Source organism: Megascapheus bottae, chromosome 16, assembly GCF_031878675.1.
Source record: "Megascapheus bottae isolate mThoBot1 chromosome 16, mThoBot2.hap1, whole genome shotgun sequence".
NCBI lineage: Eukaryota > Metazoa > Chordata > Mammalia > Rodentia > Geomyidae > Megascapheus > Megascapheus bottae.
The window spans coordinates 7,326,420-7,344,669 of NC_143524.1; the positions used below are offsets into that span (position 1 = coordinate 7,326,420).

Here is an 18,250-nt window from a genome sequence, read left to right on the forward strand (position 1 = left end):
AGCAGAAGCAGCAAAAGAGGAAGGAGGAAGAGGAGGAGGAAAGAAAAAAGATGCTGTCTTTGCCTTTGTGGCAGAGACAGAGGAATTCAAGTCTTTTGCAGATGAAATCTGCAGAAAACAAGTCCTCTGATATCAGTTCAGACTACAGCCTGCAGCAGTGAGACACCTTCATCGCTGCCTTTTTGTCTCAGTGTAACACTAAACACAAGCTGAGGAATCACTGTTGGGATAGTCTGTGTGCATTCTTGTAGAGGATGAAATCCAAAAGATAGGTGTCATAAGAAAAAGGCTACGACCCCACAACAGAAAATACATATTTATTATAAAGTAGTGTTCGCTTCATGATCAGAATAGAAAAATAACTATAAACTACTAAAAAGATTCTGCAGCTCAGGGTCCCTGAGCGGTGGGGCGGGGGCATCACTCAGGAGCCCACCTTCCTGAGGTACTCCATATGCACGCCAGAGGTGTGGCTCAGCACATACAGGGGGCGGGTGGGTCAGGCCCAAAGAGCATGAGTGGCCCACACCAGAGGCTTTGGCCATGATGTCCAAAAGCGAGGTGAGCAGGAAACTGTTCTGAGGAGGGCCCAGGTGGAGGCCACGCTGCCCTGCCTGTACTGGAGTGCGGCGGGTGCTCCTGGTTTAGAAGAAGATGATCACTGGCCTTTGGTGGGCTGCACACCTTTACCAGGCCATCTGACGTATCACTTCACACGGTGTAAAGTACAAGTATGTGTGCGGTCAGCCTCAGATCCTCTCCATACTGATGGCAGAAAGAAAGAAAGTTAAAAGACTTGGGAACAAAAGCTATTGGCCTGACCTATTCCACATTCTAAGTCTTCCAGTCCCAGAAAAACAAGCTCTTTCTTGAGTGAGACACTTTCTCCTAACTGGACATGGGAAAGAGGTGCAGACCACCTCTTCTATCTAGTGCTCCAGACCCCTTGAGCCTCCGGAGATAGGGTGGGGTTCCAGCCCTTGGCAGCAGTACCTGGAGAAGGTGGCCAGGGTGAGCACCTCAAGTAACAACTCTGAGCCACAGAAGAAGAGCAAGATGCTGTTCATGATGGCCTCCAGGCGAAGCACGTAGGTCTGCAGTAATAGGTAGTAGGAGGCCAGCATGGCAGATGGGAAGGTCAAGGCCACACTAATGCCAAGAGGCAGCTTCCTCTGGCAGAGGTTTCCCTTCGTACCTGTAAGACACAGCCCAGGGAGTCACCTCCAAGTAGCCTACTTTCCTGGCCACAAGGGAAAGATGGATGGAGTGGGATGGATTAGATAGCAGAAAAAGCTTTTTGTGTAGGTACTTGAGGGCCCGGAGTTTAGCCTAGTGGTAGAGTGTCTACCTAGCATGCATGAAGACCCTGGTTCAATTCCTCGGTACCACATACATACAAAAAGCCAGAAGTGGTGCTATGGCTCAAGTGGTAGAGTGTGCTAGCCTTGAGGAAGCCAAGGACAGTGTTCAGGCCCTGAGTTCGAGTCCCAGGACTGGCAAAAAAAAAAGTGGGTACTCAGACAGCTGAGTGTATGGCTCAAGCCTGTAATTCTAACTACTCAGGAGGCTGAGATTTGAGGATTGAGATTCAAAGCCAGCCTGGGGAAAGTCCATGAGATTCTTATCTCCAGTTAATCACCAGAAAATCAGGAGTGAGTGGCACTGTGGCTCAAGGGGTAGGGTAGTAGCCATGAGCTGAAGAGCTCAGGGACAATGCCCAGGCCCTGGGGTAAAGCAGTAGCCATGAGCTGAAGAGTTCAGGGACAGCACCCAGGCCCAGAGTTCAGGTCCCATGACCAACAAAAATAAATAAATAAATAAATGTGGCCAGGAGTTTGGCCTAGTGCTAGCGTGGGGTGCTGGGTGTGCTGTTATGTACGTGTCATCACAGCTAGAGAGGGAAGATTAAATAGAACTGCTATGCAGGTTGGCCAGAACAAAAAAGGAAACCCAATCCTAAAAAAGGGCTACAGGTGTGACTCAAGTGGTAGAAGGCCTGCCTGAGTTCAAACCTCAGTACAATAATACAAAAAATACAAACAAAAAAAAAATGTATAAGCAAAATATGATGCCACACTTCCTGTAATCCCAGTACCTGGGGAATTAAGGCATATTATGAATTTAAGGCATTCTTGAGCCACATAGCAAGACTCAGTCTGTTTCTCTACAGAAAATATTAGAGGGAGAGGGTGGGGGAGGGAAACATGGACAAAAACATGAGAAGGGGTATCAATGTGTGAGAAGTAATACACCTACTACCTGATGAATATAACTAACCCCTCTATACATTACCCCAACAATAAAATTTTAAAAAGAGAAAATATTAGAAAATAAATAAATAGCCAGACAGTGGTAGCTCATACCTGTACTACTAGCTACACAGAAGGCTAAAATCTGAAGATCAAGGTTCAGAGTCAGCCTGGGTAGGAGAGTCTGTAAGACGCTTATCACCAATAAACTACTCAGAAAAAACCAGACTTGGTGCTGAGGCTTAAGTGGTAAAGGGCCTGTCTTGAGCAAAAAGAAGCTCAGGGACAGTATCTAAGTCCTGAGTTCAAGTCCCAGGACCAGCAATGAATAAATAAATATATGTATGTATGTATGTATATGTGTAATACAAACTATATAAAATTTTCACTTCCCCTAAACCAGGTCTAAAGCTGAATGTTATAAATTTGTTTATTGTAGACCATGGGAAAATGTTACCTTGTTACCTTATTCCAGTCTGCTTTTTGTTACTGAGTTACTAAGTAATACTGCCCTGTAATCACTCATGGGAAGTGACCATTAGTGTTCTTTAGCAACTTCCTACAGAGAGCAATGGAAGTAAATCTTGTCCCCACATAGGAAACAGCAGCTAGAAGCTTCAAGGAGGCAGTAATGGGAGACATTACCAGATCTGATATGGAGCCCAGGTTATAGACTTAGTCTCAGTAATTAAGTTACAGGAACAAGCTTGTTCCATAAGGAATGGAAATATTCTCTGGATTAAACACTCACCGAAAAACAGTCGAATGACTTCAATTCCCAAATAAAGGAGGAGCATCACCATATCCAGTATAAGATTGGCTGTTGGGTATGGCAGCAGCAGACCTGCCAATACAAGAGCTACAGTCTTCAAAGCATGTAAGAACTGCCAGTCACTCAGGGACAGAGCATCAGTCTTGTGTTCCATGGAGTAGCTATGAAGCAGAGACAGTACTACAGCTGCAGGATATGTTAACTCAAGGCAAAACTCGGTTAGAGGGAGGCTTTTTCTCCTGAGCTGAGGACTCCACTTCTCCAATTGACTGGGCATACAAGCGTACAGACACCACTGAAGAGCATCTTTGGGTCAGTAAGGGTTCCTTGAGCTGAAGAGCTCAGGAACAACGCCCAGGCCCAGAGTTCAAGCCCCACGACCCACAAGAAAGGAAAGAAATAAGAAAGAAAGAAAGAAAGAAAGAAAGAAAGAAAGAAAGAAAGAAAGAAAGAAAGAAAGAAAGAAAGAGAGAAAGAAAGAGAGAAAGAAAGAGAGAAAGAGAGAGAAAGAAAGAAAGGAGAGAGAGAGAGAAAGAAAGAAAGAGAGAGAGAAAGAAAGAAAGAAGGAGAGAGAGAGAGAGAAAGAAAGAAAGAAAGAAAGAAAGAAAGAAAGAAAGAAAAGGAAGAGGAAAGGAAAGAAAGAAAGAAAAAAATTCGTAGCCATTTGCCCATAACTCATACTTGTAATCCTAGCTACTCCAGACGCTGAGATCTGAGGATCCCACTTTAAAGCCAACTCAAGCAGAAGTCTTTGAGGCGCTGTCTTCAGGTAACTAACAAGAGGCTGGAAGTGGAGCAGTAGAGTGCCAGTCTTAAAGGAAGAGTGACCAGACTCCAGGTGAGTTCAAGCCCGACCTAGTCCCGGCACAAAAACAAATCAAAGACGGAAAAGAAATCCTTGCTGAAGGGTTTGCTTACTGCGTTCATCTCGGAGGCGCAACCAGATGAAGACCGCGGGGTACAGAAAAGAATGAGAGGTGAGCACAGGCTCAGGGGCCAAGGTGGGAAAGGGAGGCGGGAGCGGGAGCAGGAGCAGGAGGAGGAGGAGGAGCAGGAGCAGGAGCAGGAGGAGCAGGAGGAGGAGGAGGGACGCGCACAGGGTCCTTCCTTACCTTTATACAGGAATATGAAGAGCTCCAGCAGGAAATAGGTGGCATCATACCACCCATTGAGAAAGAGCAGGATCTCCAGCGGGGTGGAGGATAACCGTTTACCTGAAAAGCAGAGGCACTCGTGGGACGCACGCGGACGGGAGGGGAGGCAGGACGGTCGAGCTCGCCCGGGCGGGCACTGCGGGTGGCCCACGGTCAGGCGGGGCGGGGGGGAGCAAGTCCAGAGGGCACTCACAGCTGATCTAGCCCCGCGGGGGCGCAGAGAGCCCGGCGAGCCCGCTCCGACAACAGCCAGGCGCAGCTGAGCCGCGGCTAGCGCGGGCCCGGCCGAGGATCTAAAGGGTACCGGACCCGAGGGCCGCGGTGTGGACCGGCGAGGGGCGACGTCCCCGGCGGGAGGAGCGGGGCGTAGGTGGAGCTCCGGGAGAGAAGGGAGCTGGGGAGGCTGGAAGTGCACGGACGGGACCGCAGCCAGCGATTCACACACCTCCAGAATCTCACCTCGCGGCGCCATCTTCAGTCCCCATGGAAACGGCTGACGCGGCGACGGCCCTCCCGGAGAAGCGAGGCGCTGCCGGAAGCGGATGTACTCTATGGTCACCCCGCCTCCCCCGGGGGCGGGGCCATCGCGGCCCACCGCGCCTGCGCAGGGCGGTGGGCGGGGCCGCCCGCGAAGCCCTCCTCCGCGGCTTCCCGGACTAGGGTGCAGCCCTAGGGCTGTTGCCACCCGAGGATTGGGTGATGTGTGCGAACCGGGATGGAGCGGGAACACCACGACTAAGTCACCAGCGAAGCTTGACCCAAACTGCAGGCGAGCCGAGGGGACAAAGTACTCCCAGGTCGGACCTGAGAGATGACGTGTGGATCGGGCTTCGAACCCGGGATTCGGAGCACCGAGCGCGTGCAGCTGCGGCGGGGCCGTGGAAGGGTCGCGGGCTTGACCTCGGGGCCCGAGCACTGTCCTGGGACTTTCTCGAGGCTAGCGCTCTACCCCTTGAGCCTCAGCACCACTTCCAGCTTTTCTGTAGATGTGGTTCCGAGGAATCGAACCCAGGTCTTGATGCACGCGAGGCAAGCACTCGACCACTAGGCCAAACCCCCGGCCCGATTTAAAAAAAAAATAGATGTAGTATTGGTTTTGCATAGCTATGACTAAGTACCTAAGAGAAACAACTTAAAGAGAGGAAGCATCTTTGCTCATGATTTTAGTGATTTCAGTCCACAGTCCTCAGCTCCATTGATCCAGGCTTGTGGTGAGAAATAAGACACCATGGCTTCCTGAGACTGGGAGGAAGAAGCTGCTGTCCTCGTGGACAGGAAGCAGGGAGAAGGGAAGGGCCTTGGAATCTGTAAAACCTTCAAAGGCAAATCCTAAGTGACCTTACTTCCTCTAACTAGGCTCAGTCTCCTCAAGTTTCCAGAACCTCCCAAAATAGCACCACCAAGCATTCAATACATAATCTGTGAAGAATGTTTCACATTGAAACCACAGTTGATACGCTCTGCCCCACTGATAAAGTATCTTTCTTTCCTAGTTGTCTGAAAGGCTTATGAAACTTTTGGTTACATGGTTTTTCAGTAAGTATTGAGATGACAAACAATGTTCCCTTTTATTTTCCTGTGATGAATTACATTGATTTTTCAAGGGTGTCACCAGTCTTTCCTTTCTGGAAACAAATCCATTTGGTTATAATCTTGTTGAGGAAGAGTTAAAATAGCAGGCTTGACAGTGCAGTCCATAGAAAGGTCTGTTTTCAGGGCTGGCCCATGCCTAGTGCTTGTGATCTTGACTTTGAAAAGATTTCACCAATCCACTGAACTGTGGGGAAAAAAATGTGACTTATGCTGAACACCTGTTTTCCTTCAGGGAGTCTGGGAATTGGGTAAATTCTAGGAAGGGGGTGTTTATTTCCCAATAAAAAGTTTGAACTCTGGGAGCTGGGAGTTTGGCTTAGTGGTAGAGTGCTTGCCTAGCATGCACAAAGACCCAGAGTTGATTCCTCGGTACCACATACATAGAAAAGCTAGAAGTGATGCTGTGGCTCAAGTGGTAGAGCTCTAGCCTTAGAAAGCCCAAGGACAGTGCTCAGGCCCTGGGTTCAAGCCTCAGGACTGGCAAAAAAAAAAAAAAAAAAAAAGAAAAGAAAAAAGAAAAGGAAAGAGCAAAACTTTGAATCTCTTGAGTTTCTTCTGTAGATGATATTCTGTAGATGTAGTCAGATCACGTTGCTGGAGGAATTAAGCACAACCTGGGTGATGCTACCGGGAGAGAACTCCTGGAAGCTTCTGGTTTCCTCTCAATTTCATTGTGTATGCATTCTCCCTTTGATGACATTGCTGTGTAGTCTGTCACTATAACAAATCATAACCATGGGGTCCTGTGTCCAGTGGCTCACACTTGTAATCCTAGCTACTCAGGAGGCTGAGATCTGGGGATTGTGGCTGAAAGCCCACTCAGACACAAAAGTCCATGAGTCTTTTACCTGCAGTTAACCACCAGAAGACCAGAAGTGATGCTGTCACTCAAAGTGGTACAGTGTTACCTGATGGGAATTGGCCTTGTTTCTTTTTTTTAAAAAACCCAGTATTGCTCCCACCACCCACTGAGCTCCCTCCTCCTCTGCGGGGACCCCTTATTGGAACCCCCCTCACACACACACTCATCTAAATTTCAACCATTCTTGATAGCAGTATGGCCTTTTGACCTGAATGTTCATTGTAATGTCTACATGGCTGCTACTATGTACCCTAACTCAATCCCACATGTTTCCTTGACAAACTGTATTTAACCTTCAGACCCTTCCTTCCCTGCTCTTTGTTTCCCTGTCTCTGTTCCAACTTATATGGAATCCCTCTGCAGCCATGATTAAATCCTGCCCTGGTCTGCTGAGGTCTCTGCCTTTTTTTTTCTGCTTTTGTCCGCCTGATCTTCCCTAACACTCACAACTCAGTCTCCTAAGACTAGCCTTGAGTGAAAAGCACCCAGGGATAGCACCCAAGCCCTGAGTTCAAGCCCTACAACTGACAAAAATAAAATCATTTAAAAAAAGGAAGGAAGGAAGGACAGAAAACTAAACAGAAGGGAAGACAGGCAGGCAGGCTGGGAATGTGGCTTAGTGATAGAGTGCTTGCCTAACATGCATGAAGCCTTGAGTTTGATTCCTCAGTACCATATAAAAAGAAAAAGGCAGAAGTGACACTGACTCAAGTGGTATAGTGCTAGCCTTTAGCAAAAGAAACTCAGGGACAGTGCCCAGGCTCTGAGGAGTTTAAGCCCCAGGACTGGCATAAATGAGAGAGAGAGGGAGAGAGAGAGAGAGAGATGGGGGAGGGAGAAAGAAAGGAAAGGAAGGGAGAGAAGGGAAGGAAAGGAGGGCATAAATCATAACCTTGAATATAACTCTACACCAATTCCTGTGAGTCCTAGAAAATCATTGGAACTGGATATGGTCTTAGGCCCGACACAGATATCTTTTTCTTATTCCTGATCCTGGGGCTTAAGCTCAGGGCCTAGATACTGTCCCTGAGCCTCTTTGTGCTCAATACTCGCACTTTGCCACTTGAGCCACAGCTCCATTTCTGGCTTCCTGGTAGTTTATTGGAGATAAAAGTTTTATGGACTTTACTGTCCGGGCTTGCTTTGAACCACTATCCTCAGTTCTCAACTTCCAGTATAGCTAGGGTTATAGGCATGAGCCACCAGCACCCAGCCGATATAGTATCTTTTATCCTGGATTTCCTTTACTAGTATTTTATTCCGTTGTTTACTGCTTGTATCTATGATAGATTGGTCTGTAATGATATTTTCTTGAAAGGACCTTTGAAGTTGGGAATCAAGGTTAATTTAGCCTCATAAAATGAAACAAGAGATAGAGAATGTAGCTCAATAATAAAGTACTTGCAGATGTGAGGCTCTGGGTTGGATGCCCAGTATTACAAAAAAGAAAAGGAAAAAGGTATACTGAATGGATATGGTGAGTTGAAACCACTTTGTACAACTACATAAAGATAACTGTGGGGGGCCAGGAGTTTGGCTTAGTGGTAGAGTGCTTGCCTAGTATGTACAAAGACTCAGAGTCTATTCCTCGGTACCACATACATAGAAAAAGCTGGAAGTGGTGCTGTGGCTCAAGTGGCAGAGCTATAGCCTTGAGAAAGTCCAAGGACAGTGCTCAGACCCTGAGTTCAAGCCCCGGGACTGTCCAGAAAAAAAAAAAAAAAGGTAACTTTTAAGCCAGGAGCTGGTGGTGGACACCTGTAATCCTAGCTACTCAAAAGGCTGAGATTGAGGATTGTGGTTCAAAGTCCAAAAATCTCTTTCCTCAAATTAACTACCGCCCCCTTCCCCCTCCGCGTCATTTTTTTTTTTTTTAAGGCAGAAGTGGAGCTGTGGCTCAAGTAGGAGAGCAATAACCTTGAGAAAAAAAAGCTCAGGAACAGCACCAAGGCCCTGACTTAAACCCCGGACAGACAGACAGACAGACAGACAGACAGAAACACACACACACACACACACACACACACACACACACATACAGGGTAATTTTTTTCAATTAAAAAGATATGCTAGAGTTTTATGATCATTCAGTTCACATTATTTTATAATTTTCTTTATAACTTCTTTAGCCTTTTGATTGTTTACAGGGAAGTGTTAATTTCTAGTTGTTTCACAGACAGCAGTGATCCTTCAATAAATACCTTTTGTGTGTAAGAGGCTGGGCCTTTCTCCCTCTCTGCAAGTGCAATCTCCATCTTTGTCAGTAGAGGGCACTGGAGAGATAGGAAGAAAAGCTTTGCTCCCTGGTTTCAGCAAGTGCCTATGTAAGATTTCATCTGCTCTGTTCTAGCTTTGTGCCAAGCTGCAAAGCCATGGATAACTTAGGCTTTGTCTTCTGATCTTGTTGTGGCCATCTTGGCAACAATGTTGTAGATTTGCATACTTTGAACCCAATGCAGCTCCCTATTTCTGCCCAGGAGTCCCTGCCCGCCTTGGTCCCCTCAAGTTTTTCCCCAGTTCCCCACATCCCTGTTATGTCTACCCACCAACTCAGACTTTCTGCTGCCAAGAGGGTTACGCCTAAGGCCTTCATGTGCGATTTGGGTAGGGCAAGGTAAGCACCTTTGAACTCTTACCTCGCTCCTCTTGGAATCAGTACACAGCCTGGGCCCCCGAAGCATGTTTCCTAAACTCCGCCCAATGTGGAGCTATCGCTCTGGGCCCAGTGCCTGAAGGTGCTGTTCTTATGCAACTTGTGCCACTGCCTACCAGCCTCAGCTTGCCTGTAGCCTCTAGCCCTTTGAGTCTCAGATCTACTTCCTGTTTTCTGGTGGTTACTTGGAGATAAGAGTCTCATGGACTTTCCTGCCTGGGCTGGCTTTGAACCACAATTCTCAGATCTCAGCCTCCTGAGATCAGCTCCTGGCTGCCCATACTTTTTTTTTTTTTTGCCAGTCCTGGGGCTTGAACTCAAGGCATGGCACTGTCCTTGGAGAGGTATTGCTCAAGGTTAGCAAAGAACAGAATCCATGCTAGGTGAGTACTCTACCACTAGGCTATGCACCCAGCCTTGCTCATAGGTTTTTTTTTGTCAGTCATGGGGCTTGAATTCTGGGCCTGGTTGTTGTCCCTGAGTTCTTCAGCTCAAGGCTATCGCCCTACTCCTTGAGCCACAGAGCTTTGATTTCTTTCTTGCCTTTTTTCCCTGGAAGCTGGCATTCTACCACTTGAGCCATGCCTCCATATCCAGCTTTTTCTGCTTAAATGTAGATGAGTCTCACAGACTTTCCTACTGGGATAGCTTCAAATTGACAGCTTTAGATTTCAGTCTTCTGACTACTTAGGATTACAGGCATGAGCCACCAGCGACTGGCTAGAATAGCATATTTTGACCACTGGATGGAGAGGGTGTCTGATTACATTCTCCATGTGCAGATGGGGTCAAGCCAAGGGTCTGTTCTTTGTCAAGCTTTGGATTGCTCACCAGGTCAAACGTACATCCCAGAAAGCTTACTTAAGACTATTACAGCAGATGTTTGCAATACTGGCTTGTTTTTGAAAGGCCTAAAGAAACCCTTATCTCCTAAGCTTTCTTTGCTTGTCTTCTTTATCTTTTGAGAGGTTGTCTGGCTGGATCTTGAAGTTTTATAGTAATATAGGTCTTGCTGTCATTTCTGCATTATCATGTTGTTGGGGTGCCAGGAATCAAATGCAAGCACCTTCACCCTAAGCAACTACCCTATCATTGAACTATACCCTAGTTTTATTGCAGTATAGCTCTTTTGGAAATATGTAGTTTTATAGAACTCAGGAAGGCTGTTTACATTATTGTTTTATAAAGAATAGAACTCAGGCAGGGTGTTGGGGCTCATGCCTATAATCCTAGCTACTCAGGAGGCTGAGATCTGAGAATTGAGGTTCAAAGCCAGCCCAAGCACTAAAGTTGTGGACTTTTATCTCCAACTAACCACTAGAAAAATTGGAAGTGGTGCTATGGCTCAAGGGGTAGGGCGGTAGCTGAAGAGCTCAGGGAAATGCCCAGGCCCAGTGGTAAGGCAGTAGCTTTGAGCTGAAGAGCTCAGGGACAATGCCCAGGCCCGGAGTTCAAGCCCCATGACCCCCCCACACACACACACAAAAAAAATAGAACTCAGGATCAGGTATGGAAGGAAGTCAGATTTCCTCTCTCGCTCTCAGGTTGGGGTGCTGCTCTTTAGTACCTGCACATCTCCCCCCAATCTGAAAGCTCCTTAGCCTCCTGCTCTATAATTTCTCTGGTGTTCTTGTCACATGACTTGCTTTGGCCCAATGGGAACCTGAGGCCTAACATTGGATATCCAGTGAAACTTGTGTTATCCTGCTCTTCACACACCCCAGCCTACCTGCTAGGTGAGTCAGAGGATCCAGGGCTGGCATTCCACCTGGGGTCATCCTAGGTAAGCCCAAACTTCCAGGATACCACATTAGCCACAACTACACACACAGGAACAGGCCCAGATAAAATCACCCAGGGTCAGCCTGGATCTGCTGAACCCTATAATCTGAGAACCAAATAATGACATATGGTCAAATGTCATTGCGGTTTGTTATGTACTACTCTGGTGATAGAAAGTAGCACAGGAATTTAAAAAATCTTCTTTGCCCAAATAGGCTAAGAGGCCAGGCAACACAGTATACTTTTTCTTTTCTTTCTTCTTTGGTGCAGGTAAGGGACTTAAACTTTAGCTTGCTTGGATTTTTCTGACAATCTAACACTTAAGCCACACCTCCATTTCTGGCTATTTTTGTGGTTAATTGGGAGATAAGAGTCTCAGACTTCTGCCTGGACTGACTTCAAACCTTAAAATCTTAATCTCTTGAGTAGCTAGGATATCAGGCATTAGCTACCAGTAGCCAGCCCAAATATATCTTTAACTTCTACAAAAGTATGTTGGCTCATAATGGGCTTCAATATGTCTTTTTTTTGTGTGTCAGATGTGAGGTTTGAACTTGGGGCCTAAGCTCTTCTGCTCAAGGCTAGCACCTTACTACTTTCAGCTACAGCTCTATTTCCAAGTTTTTGAGTCATTAATTGGATATGAGTCTCATGGGGCTGGCCCCAGTGGCTCATGCCTGTAATCCTAGCTACTCAGGAGGCTGAGATCTGAGGATCATGGTTAAAAGCCAGCCTGGCACAAAAGGACCTCTTATCTCCAATTAACTACTAGAAAATGGAAAATGGGGCTTGGCTCAAGGGTAGGGTGGTAGTATTGAGCTGGAGAGCTCAAGGAAAGTGCCCAGGCCGAGTTCAAGCTCCATGGGGACTTTTCTGCCCAGGCTGGTTTTGAACCATGATCCTCAGATGTCAGCCTCCTGAATGGCTAGGATTACAGGCTTGTATCCATATTTGACCTGTGGCCCATTTGGTTAAGTAGATGGTGAGCTTGTCACTTTGCATGCCTCTTAACCATGCAGAGATCTAGGTAGACAGATGCCATTATTTATGGGGAAAAAAAAGACTTCAGTTTATTTCCTATTTATAAATGTAGAAAAAGTACCCTGGGTATAAAAGTCACTCTTTATGGCTTTCAAGTGTGGTATTGGAAGAGTGGGGCCGGAGGCTTCTGTCCCAGGCAGAACCAACACACCGAGGTTTGGAGTCCTGAATCTTGCAGCAAGGAGTCCAGGAAAGCATCACATACTGGAGACTATGGGGAATACTGAATTTGCAAGGGGAAGAAGGCTCTTGTTTCTTGAATGATACACACAATTGGCCTGTGCCTATCTGGCAGTCCAGCTGTTTCCTGGTGCTGAGGGCCTATCTGCCCTGCAGTGTAGCACCTGTGGCGTCTAGCAGGAAGGAAAGGCATCCATCCATTGGTATGACAAGAAACTGTCACCTTCGGATTTGCATGAACTCCTTGCGCAGCCACAGAGAGTCCTGGTAGAAGCGGGGATCACCCAGTCTCATAGCTGTTCGTTTGTAGAAGTAACAGTACAGCACTGCCACTGAGGAAAAAGCAAAAACAAAGTCTCAGAAATGGTCCTGAGGGCTCCTTCCAGGGTGAAAAGCAAACTTCACAAGGCTGAGACTTGCCCTGTAGCTCTCACTGTCTCTGACTCCTGTCCATGCATGACCATCGCAACCATTCCAGGCCAGCTGAGATGGGGCCAGGAAGGCAGGATCAAGGCCCTCACTGCCAAAGACCCATCAGAGCCTTAGGTGGCTCTGATCCTTACCTAGTCTCTGGAACACAAACAGTGTTTGAAGTCCATCTGTCCAAACAAAGCTGTTGGGGATTTTCCAGCGTAAGTTCTGAAGGAGAGATGAAAGGTTAATGGTCACACAAGGCCTGAACATCTTCCTGGGCTTAGATGCAGAGAAACAAGTTGGTTGAGAATTATTGCTAATTTCACCTCCTTTTTTATAAAGCCGGGGAGTATTTAGTCTGCTACACAGGGAACATCTTTACCCCACAGGGAGGAGTCTGGACACAGGCGTTTACTCCCTTCCCCTCAAGGGCCTTTGCCACAGAGAAATGACATGCAGTTATCTTTAGGAGACCAGCTGTCTAGCCTGGAAAACGCTAGCCTCAGCTCCCGTCAGATAAAGGCTCTGGTACTCTCAGGACTTAAGCAGATCAACAGGAAGCAGAATAGAACCCTGGGCAGGAAGCTCTCCAGGCCCTCAGCATGGCTCTGAGTCTTTCCTGGGGGAGTTCTACTTTTCTCCATGGGATTTCAGAAAACCAAATACAGAGTCCAGTTGAGAAGGAAGCGTTAGAAAAAAAGCAACTAGAGACCCTGAGGTTTTGCTTTCTGGTGGGCCTGCAGATCTAGGAAGGTTGAGGTACAGTCTTAGCCCCAAAACCTGAGGTTTTAATGCATTCTGTGAAGATGAAACCATGAGAAACATGACCAAAGAGATGGAAGAACCTGTAAAAGGGAGGAAAGGTAAAATCGTAACTGGGTTGGATCTACAGTTAGGGCTCAAAGGGGTCTGGTTCTCCTGGTGCAGGGTTAGTGACATGGCTGTGGAAGGGCAGGCAGCACTCCTACATGGCAACAAAAATAGACACTACTTACACACTAGCACAGGACTCTGGTGCCTATGAATTCCCTGTATCAACACCACTTCATGAGAAAACCATGTAACTTCCAGTTCCAACTGCCTATTTGGGACAATGATAAACAATGTTCCAGAGTTATGGGACTTTTTATTTTGTCAGTCATGGGGCTTGAACTCAGGGTTTGGGCACTGTCCTTGGGCTTTCTCAAGGCTAATGTTCTATCATTGGAGCCATAGCACCACTTCTGGCTTTTTCTGTGTAGGTGGTACTGAGGGCTTCATGTATGGTAGTCAAGTACTCTACCACTAGGCCACACTCCCAGTCTAGGCTTCCAACTTTTTGCTGGTTAATTAGAGATAAGAGTCTCGCAGACTTTCTTGCCCAGCCTGGCTCCGACCTGTGATCCTCAGAGAGTGCTCAGCCTCCTATGTAGCTGGTGTTATAGACACAATCCACTAGTCTGAGTTACTGGACTTTTGGCTGTTCTTCAACATGGAAGTTTGAGTAAAAGAACACTCTTACTTGCTTAGCACTCCAGCTTTCATTTTGCCTCACTCCTATCAAGGAGTCCTGGGGCTTGAACTCAAGGAATGAGAATGAGTGTTGTCCTGGGCTTTCTCAAGGCTAGAGCTCTATCACATGAGCCACAGCACCATTTCCAGCTTTTTCGATGTACATGATACCAAGGAATGGAACCTGGGTCTTTGGGCATGGTAGGCAAGCACACTACCAGTAGGCCAAACTCCCAGCCCCCTATCAAGGATTTTTATTATGTAAAAGAATGGTTCTGGGCTCTTAGAGGAATGCTGTTCCTACCTCTTTAAAAATTCAAGAATTAAGCTGAGCGCTGGTAATCCAAACTACTAAGGAGACTGAGATCTGAGAATCTAAGTTTGAAGCCAGCCTAAGCAGGATTCTTATCTCCAATTAACCACCAAAACACTGGAAGTAGATCTGTGGCTCAAGTGGTAGAGCTGTAGCCTTAAGCAAAAAACACAGGGACAGCATCCAGGCCCTGAGTTCAAGCCCTGACATTGGCATGCATGTGTACGTGTGTGCACATACACACGCAACACTCACACACACTTGAGAATTCAGAGCTCCACTCTTACCATGATCCAGACATGAAGGGAGATGCTGAGGGCGAGGTATACAGTCGTCAGGATGATGGTCCCTTTGAACTTATGGAATAGGAGGTTGACCAGGCCAGCCTGGAAGACGAAGGTGTTGAAGAACATGAGGAAAATGATGATGATGTTGAAGAGGATTGCAATGTCTTGGATGCTGTGGACATATAAAAACAAAATACTGCCAAACAGATGCCTATGTGAGGACCCCCAGATGGCTCTTCAATCCTAAGGGACACTCTCGGGCCTTTCTCTGTGATGTAGTCGCCCCAAGCTTCCACAGGCAGCATGCGCTGAGACCCAAATGATAAATAACTAATACTACCCATTGATTGTAGCTCAAAAACAGAGCTTTTTTAAAAATGTGTAGATACGTGCCAGTCTTGGGGCTTAAACTCAAGGGCCTGACACTACCCTGAGCTTTTGTGCTCTAGGCTAGCATTCCACCATTTAAGCTTCAGCTCCACTTTCAGCTTTTTGGTGATTAACTGGAGATGAGTCTCATAGATCTTTCTGCCTCAACTGGCTTCAAATTGCAACCCTTAGATCTTTTGAGAAACGGGGATTACAGGTGTGAGCCACTGGCACCTGGCCCGACTCTATTTAAAAGAAAAGAAACAAATCAGTGTTGAGAATGGAACCCAAAGCCTTTAGATGCTAGGCAAATTCTCTACCGCTGGCATATACTAGTAACTTTAAAATGATAAGCTAAGATGCATAGGGCCTTTAAATTTAGCTTTCTAGACTCGCCCTGAGAACTCACATGAAGAGCACCAGCTGGACAACAGCCGCCATTCTGAGGAGCTCTGAGAAGGAATTGACGAAGAGGTCATAGCACAGCAGCAGGAACTGCAGGGCCAGTACCAGACTGTAGTTACTCGCCTGCAGCATCTTCTTCTGGCTTTCTTGGGCTTGCAAGGGCACATTCCACAGTTTCCCAGAAAACAGCTCCTGGTTCTCTTCCTAACACTGAGGGGAAGGTGTCATTTACTTTCAAATCAGAATGATTTCCTTTGTTTTAAGACCAGAACCTGTTGGGGAAAAAAATAAGGCACAGTTAGAAACCCATTAAAGAACATTTACTGAAGCTGGGTGCCAGTGGCTTCTAGCTATTCAAGAGGCAGAGATCTGAGGATTCTGGTTTGAAGCCAGCCCAGGCAGACAAACTGTGAAATGCTTACCTCCAATTAACCAGCAAAAAGCTAGAAGTGGAAGTGAAGCTGTGGCTCAAGTAGCAGAGCACCAGTAAAAAAATAAGGGGCAGTGCCTAGACCCTGAGTTCAAGCCCTAGTAGCATCACCAAAAAAAAAAAGAAAGAAAGAAAAAAATTTACTGATCATCTCCTGTGTGTCATACCCTATTCCAGGTGACTCTGGACTATGTTAGTAAATAGAATCAAGAACCATTAAAATAATCTACATTTGTAATCCCAGCATTCAGGAGGCTGAAGTAGAGGATTTCAAGTTTGGGGCCAGCCTGGGCTATACAGAGTTTCAGAACAACCTAGGCTGTATAATATGTTGCTGTTTCCAAAATCCAAACAAAAACAAACCCCCAAAACTCAACTTGTCATTTCTTCTAGGGATCATCATCCACAAATCTTTTTTTACTGCACTCAGATTCCAAATGTACTAAGAAAATCTAGAGACAAGTGAACATCTGTTCATGTAGTAGTAATTAGAACATCAACCCCTTATATATTACTTATTACTTAAGTGTGACACAGTCTGTTAGTCACTGATATTCAAAATAGCCTCATCAGGTAAAAGACACACTGTTTGCTTTTCCTATTTTACAGATGAGAAAACTGAGGCCTGGAGAGGTTAAAAAAAAAAAATAAGTTGTCTGAGGTCATATCAGTAGTAAGTGGCTGCGCTGGGATTCTGGTCCAGGCAGCCTGTGTCAGGAAGCTGCTCTTAACAATTGCCCTACACTGCCTCTTCCATAACCCATAGACTATGAAGCAGTCGGGGAAAATGTTCATACAGAAGTGGGACACTAGAGAGTATCAGGCTCTCCTGAAAGGCTTTAAGGTTGTTTTTTAACAAGGGTTTGGGCCTTTATTTGCATACATTTTCAAGGCCCACTAGTGACTCTGGGGTGTCCTATGACCCTGAAGCAAAATCCAATCTACAAACAGTTTTCAAAATGCTCTGGAGTGCTAGAGCAATTAAACCATCATCTGTAAAGTGTTTTACAAGTGTGTGTGTTTGTGTCCACACATCCTGAGACTTAAAGTTGGGACCTAAGCTTTTGTGCTCAAGGCTTGTGCGCCACTATACATGGCTTTTTTAGTGGCTAATTGGAGATAAGACTTAGGAACTTTCCTGCCCCAATTGGATTCAGATTGCCATCCTCAGATCTCAGCTTCCTGAGTAGTTAGGATTACAGGCATGAACCTACACATGAGCCTGGCGCCTGGCTACAACGTGCTAACTCTTCATATTCATTCATTGATGTTAGGACTACCTGGATAAGTAGCCATTCTATTTATTTCATTTCATTTTTGTCCGTCGTGGGGCTTGAGCGCTGTCCCTGAGCTCTTCAGTTCAAGGCTACCACCCTACCCCTGGAGCCACAGCGCCACTTCTGGTTTTCTAGTGGTTAATTGGAGATAAGAGTCTCACGGACTTTAGTGCCTGGGCTGGCTCTGAACCTCAATCTCAGATCTCAGCCTCCTGAGTAGCTGGATTACAGGCCTAAGCCACCCGGGGTCGGCCCACGGAGCCGTTTTAATACATATAATTCCTCTTTTGCACAAAGGCACTGAGAGGTTAAAGCCCCGTGTCCACCTCACCCGATGAGACAAGTCCCACCTTGCTGGGTTTTTACCTGTGGCTCCTCTCGACCCGAGTTTCCTCACTCATCAACCACAGGAATGGTTCATCCCTTTCGGTCCCCCACACCAGCATCCGCTTGGTAACCAAGACAACCGCCTTTACTCCTCACAACCAGGTAGGAAAAGAACGATCCGCTCCGCCGGGCAGGGCCACGGGGGCCAGGCTGAGCTGAAGGCATCCCCTCCAGGAGGCCTGCTGGCTCCGGAGTCCCCCCACTTCACAGGTCCGCACCGACGGCGGCCGGGGCGGCCCGGATCCGCTCCCCGCCCGCCGGCCCGCCGGCCCGCCCGCCCGCCCGCGGCGCTCCCTACCTGGACCATCACCGCCAGCCTTCCTCCTCACCCTTCCCGACTCACTGACAAAAAAAATAAAATAAAACAAAAGCTCAAGCCACCAGCAACAGCATCAGAAATTCCGACGGAGTCAACACGGCTGCTGCACCTCCGCCGCTCTCCCCTCAAGGACCCCCACGTCGGTTGTCATGGAGACACCGTCCCGGCTACCGGAAGGCCGCTTTAAATTCCGGAAGTACGTGGCGGAGGCTCCCGCCCAGCTTCTCTCGCCAGTCCGGACGCCATGCTTGGGCCGTGTTTTCTTGGCTTGG

At 47.1% G+C, this 18,250-nt stretch overlaps 2 protein-coding genes across 3 annotated transcripts; both read right to left on the reverse strand.

The window, feature by feature from the left end:
• Positions 1-300: 300 nt before the first annotated feature.
• Positions 301-4,684, reverse strand: Tmem216 (transmembrane protein 216). The gene is made up of 5 exons (XM_090348683.1): positions 4,635-4,684; positions 4,134-4,235; positions 3,001-3,093; positions 994-1,195; positions 301-765 (listed from the first exon to the last, which is right to left on the reverse strand). Exons 1-5 carry the CDS (start codon positions 4,645-4,647, stop codon positions 750-752), a joined length of 426 nt encoding a protein of 141 aa, XP_090204809.1. The 5' UTR covers positions 4,648-4,684; the 3' UTR covers positions 301-749.
• Positions 4,685-12,106: 7,422 nt separating this feature from the next.
• Positions 12,107-18,240, reverse strand: Tmem138 (transmembrane protein 138). 2 transcript variants are annotated; one of them, XM_090347576.1, is made up of 5 exons: positions 17,958-18,240; positions 15,570-15,837; positions 14,792-14,963; positions 12,850-12,925; positions 12,107-12,618 (listed from the first exon to the last, which is right to left on the reverse strand). In XM_090347576.1, exons 2-5 carry the CDS (start codon positions 15,695-15,697, stop codon positions 12,506-12,508), a joined length of 489 nt encoding a protein of 162 aa, XP_090203702.1. In that variant the 5' UTR covers positions 15,698-15,837; positions 17,958-18,240; the 3' UTR covers positions 12,107-12,505. The 2 variants fall into 2 exon arrangements, with proteins under 2 accessions (XP_090203702.1, XP_090203703.1); XM_090347577.1 differs by lacking the exon at positions 17,958-18,240 and adding an exon at positions 17,639-17,866.
• Positions 18,241-18,250: the final 10 nt, after the last annotated feature.

Coding starts and splice junctions, on each gene's coding strand:
- Tmem138 (XM_090347576.1), bottom strand. CDS start 15,697: ATGCTGCAGGCGAGTAACTACAGTCTGGTACTGGCCCTGCAGTTCCTG. Junction 12,926..14,791: donor CCCTTCATGTCTGGATCATG/GTAAGAGTGGAG, acceptor TCTCTCCTTCAG/AACTTACGCTGGAAAATCCC. Junction 12,619..12,849: donor GTTTGTGTTCCAGAGACTAG/GTAAGGATCAGA, acceptor CTTTTTCCTCAG/TGGCAGTGCTGTACTGTTAC.
- Tmem216 (XM_090348683.1), bottom strand. Junction 3,094..4,133: donor CTTCATATTCCTGTATAAAG/GTAAGGAAGGAC, acceptor TTGTATTGGCAG/GTCTGCTGCTGCCATACCCA. Junction 1,196..3,000: donor AGTCATTCGACTGTTTTTCG/GTGAGTGTTTAA, acceptor TGTGTCTTACAG/GTACGAAGGGAAACCTCTGC.